Raw genomic sequence first — 9188 nt, 5'->3', positions numbered from 1 at the left:
ACCGTTTTCCAAAGTACACTTAGCACTGAAGTTCAGGTCCTGAATCAACATACCAAATGGGCCCAAACCTCGAGAACTGGGTCACCAACCTGTTACAAGTCTGTTGCTCATTGTAAAATTTGGTGTTTTAGTAACCAGTAAAGACCAAGGACCTGTGTACAACTCCTTCACCTGGTGACCGCCACTGTCAAGATACTACTTTATTTGTCATTTGTGCAAGTACATAGGAATCCTTTGGCATTCACATATACCGTCTTGTTCTCCTTGAGAGACAGACACACGTATATATGGGTGAGTGGAAGTCCTGGATGCAACATTGTAGAGTAGCATATTCTAATAAGGGTTGTTCGAATACAGTAAGTGTGCCTGTTTTCCGATCTGAATGTCCTATGGAACCACACTTTAGAGGTCATCGAGGTGCACTCAGAATACTTTAAAACATATTTTAATCTAAAAAAATATTAACTTGGTGGATAAATCCAGTAAGGCAACGTGTGAAGTCCAGTACAAAAGCAGTCACTTTAGAAGGGAAACCCGACTGTTGAGTGACTCTTTGGGGTATGAAGAATGACCGGCATGTTCAAGGTTGAGGCAGTGTATAACCTGCGGGGAAAGATCCCTCACGGACCCGACCGAAACAGCCCAGGATAACGTCCACGGCCGAGTTGACGGTGGAGCTGACCTCGCTCTCCGTTTTACCCTGCTTGGGGTTCACTTCCACCAAATCCACTGCCGAAAGCAGATCTGAAGAAGAACGGGAGTTTTAATCAGGCACAAGATGAACGCTTCAGGCTGACCTTAGGTGTGTGTCCTGCTCACTCTTCACTATATGCTACTTGGCATGAATCTCCTACCTGTTTGACATAGGCGCTCTGTTATGTAAATGCCCTCTCTGTAAGTCAGTCCTCCCACCACCGGCGTGCCCGTTGCAGGCGCCACAGAGGGGTCGAGGGCATCAATGTCGTAGCTCAGGTGCACAGGTTTCTTCCCCCTGGTTTCACAGACAACAGTCGGCATGGCACTCCCAGGTTTTCCAAATGCCCATTGTCTGTAGTATATCATTTCTGTAGCATGTATGTGTAGAGTTACTCTAGAACAGTCTGTCCCTTCAGCTGAGACCACAGGTTAAATCTAGAATGTTATTTGACGGTGTAGTTGGCGCGGCTCTTTTGGGAATGGAATGACTGTTATCTCGCCTTACGGCAGTTGAACTGCGAGTCAAACCTTTTAATCAAGTATTTCTTTAGGTACACAAATAGATGCATAATATTACACAATACCAGCTTCTAGGAGTAAGTTCTAGGAACACTGAGATACTCGGATCCCAACTGTATGGATTTCATAGATAGCTAACCTTGAAAATATGTGGTCACACGTTTCCTCCATCACCTTTGCTATTCCAAGGCGGTCGACCTCAGTCATAGAGAAAGCTTTGATCCCCACCAATTTCAGGATATAGCTGCAGACAGACAGGAACATGCCACATGCAGGCATTGAGAATATACTCTATACCAGTGTTTCCCAGCTTGGTCCTCAGGGATCCCCAGACAGTGCATGTTTTTGCTCCCTTCCGGCTCCTTGCCAGACGGTGCTACTGGGAGCTGGGAGGGAGCAAAAACATGCACTGTCTGGGGGTCCCCGTGGACTGGATTGAGAAACACTGCTCTAAGCCTGGATATGTCAGGGGACAGAGCTATATGAGAAATGCATTGCTGCTCAAGCTATATGAGCTTTCTCAGGTATTTCCAAAATTTTTGCTAGAAGAAATCCCCTTTTTACAACTAGAGTGCATTTCACATGATTTGCCTTTGACAGCTGAATTATCGTGGGGCTCCAATAAGACAATACTTGTATTACTCGTGGCCATATTTTTGCCTTAGACACACTGGATCGCTGTAGAGCGAAGGCCCAGCTGATTGTGATGTCGCGTTTATGACCTCACCGCTCCGCAGGATCCACGTCCCTTAAGCCGATGAAGACGACGTCCGCAGCCGACAGACAGGGTGTGACCCATGAGAAGCCAGGCAAGGCTGTCATCTGCTCCGGGGCGCATAAAACTATAATTACAATCTGGATATGCAACACTGATCCGTTTGTCTACAAAAAAGAACAACCTGGCAACACTCGATCCTAATGTCTCACGTCGAGCACTAGAGCATTGGAGATGTATGCAGAGGTTACTAAGCAACCCATTGCTGCCTATGGGACCTTCATTGTCCCCTACAGCGAGATTAGACATCAGAGAATCAGGCTGCGTGATGTCACCTTAGGGCGGAGCTCCTTGATCAGGTAGGACAGAGGTTGCCCATGGATGTTGCCCGTATAACTGCTGAGAGGTGTGTTGATGTCGGCATGGGCGTCCACCCAAACCACCCGCAGGTCCTTCTGCGAGGCTGCGTGTCCGTGGATCGAGCCGATCGCCAAGCTAGGAGAGACCCGCCACACGCCCAAGCTGAAGCTGACGACAGCTCTGCGATGCCAGCCGGTCGGTTCAGGAACGGGCTTACCTGTGATCTCCCCCTAGCATCAGGCTGGTGTGACCATCTTTCTTGATGGTGTTAATAGCCTTAGCTAGCTGCTCGTTGGCGAGGCCCACAGTCCGAGGCCTCTGCACCTTACCAACAGGATGGTCATCTGCTGGGTCCTCGAACTTCAGATTCCCATAGTCTCTAACAGTGCAGCCTGTACGGACAACAGCCAGAGGGGAATTAACTTACGCCATGTTACAAGGTAACAAAGCTGAGGTCCTTTATGAACTGTCCTGAAAAATAAACTTGCTATAATGTTTCTCATAGCATGGATTAATGTATAACCAAGAGTCCTGTTTTCCCGTACTCTGCTGATCAATTGAAACATTGCTGACATGCTTGACAAGCTGCCATTGTCCTGACATATATGTGGGTGGCACAAGGTCACTGGATTCAGCCAATCAGAGTCACGACTCGTGAATAAAACCGGAACTTGTCACCTGATTGGCTCTCAGCTCCCACACCCACTGATCTTTCTGTCGCTGCATATGCCTGACGACAGCACAAGGCCTGTCATGCAACAAGAAAAGTACTCCTAATACACTGGACCGTGTAAAGTGCATATTGTGGCAACCCTTATATAACATGGTTACCGTTTCATATGTGTCATTAGGTGAACATAGTTTTCCACTGAGCAGTGCAACAATTTATTTTAAGTACATGTACCCTCTGACCATGTTGTTCGTTCACTGTAAAAGAAAAAAACTGACGAATCTTACAGCAAGTCATATACATTATCGCTTTGTCAGTCACATCTAATGAATTGAGAAAAATTAGCACGTTTTAGTTGTCTGAACTGTGGCCGTTTCTAAAATAAATTCCCAGTATTAAAGTATTTAAAGACTTTGTGACTCTGTCATACAGCAGCACGTGAGAAACTTCTTTGAAACGAAGACTTTAGACCTGAAGGTTATCCAAAGGTGATGTTTACAAGCAACACCGGTAATACCAGCAACACTGTAGGTCTAGTGCCAAAAATTCCATGGCAATTTTCACTCCTGATGTCTAGAACATTCCATCCTGCACCTATCTCCTCATTTTCTGTGCTATGTGTCCATGACTGATAAGGTTTGACACAAGTAGTTTTAAATATTCAGTGAATAAACTGTTAATTCCTTAATTTATTTAATACAAAACTACTCTTGATGTTTCATCAAGGGGTGAGGAACCGAGCAAATCAACAGTTGTGGTCGTTAGTCCTGAGACTGAGACTGAGTAACTTTATGGCATTTCATGAGGGGCGCTCTGGGGCTGTGTTTGAGCATTCAGCACAATTAAACCAGTTATGCTTTGCCAAATTACACTAAGGCCTGAAGTCGGAGCATAAGGAAAAGAAACATTGATGAAAGGATGCTTGTTAGGAACTAATGTCTTTCAGAGAAGTGCTATTTTGAAAGAGAAAAGGCCTCTGTCAGTTGGCTGTTATAATTCAAAGTAAAGCCGGACAAAATCCAGCCTGACAGTGTTTTTTGATCCTGTGCCAGTGTAATGCTTGAGGCTTCTCAGAGACGTCCAAAATATCTCCGTACAGCCACCGAGTAAAGACCAGCACCGGGCCTCTGGTGTCAGGGGGGAGTTTCTGACACAGACTGCACCGATCACATCCAGTGTACGCTGTGAATAAAGCACACTCCACTTTCACTGGGTGCACATTTGTTTAGTGGAAGATAACAAAATCTTGCTAAAAGTCGAGCATAGAAACTGTGATGTAATTTTTGTGTGCACGATTTTAACAACACCTGTGTAAAAACTGTGGCACAACTTATTTGATGTCTGAACAAAATTAGGCCTGATTTACGAAAAGACACATGGGTGTTAGGCCATATTTACTAGCATAACAATACTGTGCAATCAAAGTTACCCAACTTTATTCTAAGTAGGATTGCAGCAAGGGTGCCTGAGCTGGTGGAGACCCATGCAGGTACCATCCCTATCCGAGCTGCCCTCTCAAGTATCCATTTCCCTTAAATATTCCTTTTTGCAAATATGAATGTAATGTTCCTTACTGTGTTTACCACAGTACAAACCACTTCACTGGACACTGAAATGTGGCACGGTGTATTTTGCAAAACATATCAAATACAACCTCAACCTTTCAGCAGACGGTTAACGAGACGCTCCGTTCTGCATTCATTTCCTACGCCACCAGGAAGATGTTACAAGTGCATTGTCACAAAATAAGACATCTTAACTATAGCATTACTACTGCACAGCTCTGGAACGAGTTCAACTGGGTCATGGCACAATTTACTAGACGCCGGAACGAAATTAATTTACAGACACAAGCATATATTCGGTGACAGCTTCAATTTCGGCAAATGTAACAATATATCACTAAAGACTAGCCAATCTTATAACAACTATAGTTTTCTGAAAGTCCGGAAAATCCAAGCGGAATAACGATACTAGGATAGTTAATGTTTAGTATCAACCTTAAAATAATAATCTGTATCCAGGCTGAGGATACGTTTGGTTTCTTATAATGGTTTACGTTTTAATCAATCAATACCCAAAAGGTGGTTTAGGAATATGACTGATTAACTCCATTACTACTATTATTACTACAGATTCAACGGGAACAAAAATTAATATCCAATTTAGTACAATATTTAGCACAACTTATTTCCATGGTTGAAACAGACAGGGTAGAAAATTAAGATGACAGAACTGTTTATGCAATATTTAGCTGGTTAGTTACAGTAGGCTAAGCCTTAATTCTAACGGAACACTATTAAAACAACATAAAGAAAATATTGACTCGATTATAAAAAAAAAAACAGAAAAAAGATCAACATAAGTTATAGCTATAAATAACCCGGGGTCCGGTCTTTACCTTGCGCTTTAAGCTTCTCCACCAGTCCCGCATTTCGAATGAGATCAGGTCCTTTTTCGACACCATCCTTTCGCTGCCGTGAGATATAGGCTACTTAAATATTTTACGTAAAAACACAAAATAACGTGCTGGCATTTGCTCTGTAAAACGAGTATCGAGTTCGGGACTTTGGTGAAATACTTAAAGGACATTATTAGCCTGTTATTAATTGGGATAAAAATGTCAGCATGGACTCACCTGCCCTTTGGAAAACGGCGCTCCGATAATGCCGACTGAGTGATGAGGACGCTTATGGATATGGAAGGCGGAGCGAACTGCGCCGGGCATCCGGGCTGCGAGCATTTCGGCGAGGGACTGTGCGCAGGATGGCCGGTCCGCGGTAATAAGGGGCTGACATCGCCTGCAAGTGACGACACGGCGCAGCTCCGGTATGGGGCAAGACAGGACGGAACAGGACAGGATAGGGGAGAGGAGGACAGTAAAGGGCATTACAGGACAGGACGGTGCAGCACTGGGCTGGGACATAAAATGATGCCCCTTCATGCACCAGCTCGGACAGTCTCAACCCTGAACGAATCACTACCATAATGTCATTTCATGCTTTAATTACGTACGAATTTTTATTAATTTTTGAATGTTCGAAGGTATCCGTATAATGTGCAATGGGACAATACATGAATGGGTTAATAACTTTAAAACTAGACAAGACAGGCACATCTAGTGAAGTGCTTTTATCAGTGGACTACAGGGAACAATGCACACCCCTTGGATTTTCAGATTATTTTGTCTGTATATATTAATCATTATATTGCATCCATTTAAAGTGCAATGGGGCAACACACTAAGGGGTTAATAGCTCTGAAACCAAATGAGGCAGGCATGTCTTATAAAGTGTGCATGTACTCCATTTTATACATATTGATAGTTGTCAGGGGTCAGGTTTTTCCAATGCTCAGAAGAACCTGCCCTGAACTCGATAAGTTCGTAGAGTTCCTTTGTGGGAGAAAATTATTATGCAAATCCAATATATGCAACTCCAATATAAATTCAATCAGTAATTAATAATGACACTTATAACACTGTTGAGTCAAATATGATTGTAATGTTTAACTACTGCCTTGGAACGCTTAATATACTACACATACACTCACCTAAAGGATTATTAGGAACACCTGTTCAATTTCTCATTAATGCAATTATCTAATCAACCAATCACATGACAGTTGCTTCAATGCATTTAGGGGTGTGGTCCTGGTCAAGACAATCTCCTGAACTCCAAACTGAATGTCAGAATGGGAAAGAAAGGTGATTTAAGCAATTTTGAGCGTGGCATGGTTGTTGGTGCCAGACGGGCCGGTCTGAGTATTTCACAATCTGCTCAGTTACTGGGATTTTCACGCACAACCATTTCTAGGGTTTACAAAGAATGGTGTGAAAAGGGAAACATCCAGTATGCGGCAGTCCTGTGGGCGAAAATGCCTTGTTGATGCTAGAGGTCAGAGGTGGATGGGCCGACTGATTCAAGCTGATAGAAGAGCAACTTTGACTGAAATAACCACTCGTTACAACCGAGGTATGCAGCAAAGCATTTGTGAAGCCACAACACGCACAACCTTGAGGCAGATGGGCTACAACAGCAGAAGACCCCACCGGGTACCACTCATCTCCACTACAAATAGGAAAAAGAGGCTACAATTTGCACGATCTCACCAAAATTGGACAGTTGAAGACTGGAAAAATGTTGCCTGGTCTGATGAGTCTCGATTTCTGTTGAGACATTCAAATGGTAGAGTCAGAATTTGGAGTAAACAGAATGAGAACATGGATCCATCATGCCTTGTTACCACTGTGCAGGCTGGTGGTGGTGGTGTAATGGTGTGGGGGATGTTTTCTTGGCACACTTTAGGCCCCTTAGTGCCAATTGGGCATCGTTTAAATGCCACAGCCTACCTGAGCATTGTTTCTGACCATGTCCATCCCTTTACGACCACCATGTACCCATCCTCTGATGGCTATTTCCAGCAGGATAATGCACCATGTCACAAAGCTCGAATCATTTCAAATTGGTTTCTTGAACATGACAATGAGTTCACTGTACTAAAATGGCCCCCACAGTCACCAGATCTCAACCCAACAGAGCATCTTTGGGATGTGGTGGAACAGGAGCTTCGTGCCCTGGATGTGCATCCCACAAATCTCCATCAACTGCAAGACGCTATCCTATCAATATGGGCCAACATTTCTAAAGAATGCGTTCAGCACCTTGTTGAATCAATGCCACGTAGAATTAAGGCAGTTCTGAAGGTGAAAGGGGGTCAAACACCATATTAGTATGGTGTTCCTAATAATCCTTTAGGTGAGTGTATAATGCAAGCTTGCTTAAGTAATAGGTTTTCATTATTATAGGTAAGAGGAACTAACATATTTTGGTATGGTAGCTTGTTTAGCAAAAAGGTCAAGGTACAGAGCTGATCGGAGAAGTAAGGGTGCTGCAGAAAACATTTATAAGAAATGTGGGTCAAGATCACGTGAAGAGAGAACTAAGGAACGTATGGGGAAGTCAGATTAACTTGTTTTGAACAGGGTGATGTAATCACAAGAATGATCATGAAAAAGTCAACCCTGCCTTTACCCGATAATGAGTTCAGTTTAACAAAAGTTACTGGTGTCTACAGATATCTGAAGCCTCCCTGTAAACTGTAAACTGTCATGTTTTTGGCTATAAAAGATGTAAGCATTTGTTCAGGGAACAGAGCAGGAGACACAGAGAAACATTGCTCTTGCCTCAATGGCATGTAGGCTAATTTGGATACAACTTATTAATTACTGTTAGAGAGAAAGTGGATTCAATATAATACATACAGACAAAATACAGGCAAAAATAATCTGAAAATCCAAGGGGTGTGCATTTTTCCCTGTAGTCCACTGATCAATGCACACTTCACTAGAAGTGCCTGTCTTGTCTAGTTTTAAAGTTATTAACCCATTCATGTATTGTCCCATTACACATTATACGGATACATTCGAGCATTAAAAAAATTAATAAAAAATTGTACGTAAAGCAGTCTGGGAAACAAAGGGGTATACAACAGTCACCATGATCCCAAAATGCTAAACCACCATGTCATTACAGCTGAAAGGACCTATTATATTAGCTATTAACACGATTTTGCACAAATCACGAAATGGTTTGAAGCACAAAATAATCGGGGTGCATCGTTTTCTTTGTACTGGTCATCACAATTCTGTCATTAAAAACGCCCCACCTTACTTCCGTTAAATGTTATTAAAGCCAGAAAACTGAATATCGAATATGAGGCTAAACTTAACCGCGGTCTAAAACACTTCACTGGACACTGCGCGGTATATTAAGGCTAAACACAAACCTTATGAGATGTACGCGGTTTTTGTTTTGCCGATGCTCGAGGCACTCTGGTGTCCTGTAGCCGGCTGCTTACGTTTGCAGTGCTTTACTACATCGAAGAATAATATTCTAAGTAAAATGTGACGAAAGCATGCTGTTTTGGTTGTTTTTACTATCTGGGTAACTGGACACCACCAAAGGTATATTGACCTGGCCAGAGCGCTACCTAATATTTTTTATTCTACAGTGGGCGGCGATGAAGTTCGCCAGGCCGGCGGGCGCCTCCGGATTATATTACGTTACGCTTTAGTTCAAAACGGTTAAAAAATGTAAGCAAGGTTAGTTGAGTACATATAACACACATATATTTTAAGGGTAGCAATGTGCATACAGACATAATTAATGTTCTCAGTTACTAGGTTGAGTTGTATATTGGCTATACAAAAGAATAACGGACAAAACA

General features: G+C 43.0%; 1 protein-coding gene across 1 annotated transcript; it reads right to left on the bottom strand.

Annotated features, from left to right (window-relative positions):
- Window positions 1–187: 187 nt before the first annotated feature.
- On the bottom strand, window positions 188–5805 carry arg1 (arginase 1). Its single transcript, XM_023831017.2, has 8 exons — window positions 5599–5805; window positions 5362–5434; window positions 2508–2682; window positions 2266–2425; window positions 1943–2037; window positions 1355–1459; window positions 855–991; window positions 188–744 (listed from the first exon to the last, which is right to left on the bottom strand). The coding sequence occupies exons 1-8, from the start codon at window positions 5701–5703 to the stop codon at window positions 581–583; spliced, it is 1014 nt and encodes a 337-aa protein (XP_023686785.2). The 5' UTR covers window positions 5704–5805; the 3' UTR covers window positions 188–580.
- Window positions 5806–9188: the final 3383 nt, after the last annotated feature.

This window comes from Paramormyrops kingsleyae, chromosome 20 (genome assembly GCF_048594095.1).
Source record: "Paramormyrops kingsleyae isolate MSU_618 chromosome 20, PKINGS_0.4, whole genome shotgun sequence".
NCBI lineage: Eukaryota > Metazoa > Chordata > Actinopteri > Osteoglossiformes > Mormyridae > Paramormyrops > Paramormyrops kingsleyae.
Note: the sequence above shows the minus strand (reverse complement) of the source record. Positions and strands in the feature narration are given on the sequence as shown.

Bases quoted from the DNA above. Each gene is read 5' to 3' on its own strand.
- arg1 (XM_023831017.2), bottom strand. From the start codon at position 5,703: ATGCTCGCAGCCCGGATGCCCGGCGCAGTTCGCTCCGCCTTCCATATC. The intron at 5,435-5,598 runs GTGAGTCCATGC...ATCTCACGGCAG, and splicing joins CGCCGTTTTCCAAAGGGCAG to CGAAAGGATGGTGTCGAAAA. The intron at 2,038-2,265 runs GTGACATCACGC...GCCCCGGAGCAG, and splicing joins TCAAGGAGCTCCGCCCTAAG to ATGACAGCCTTGCCTGGCTT.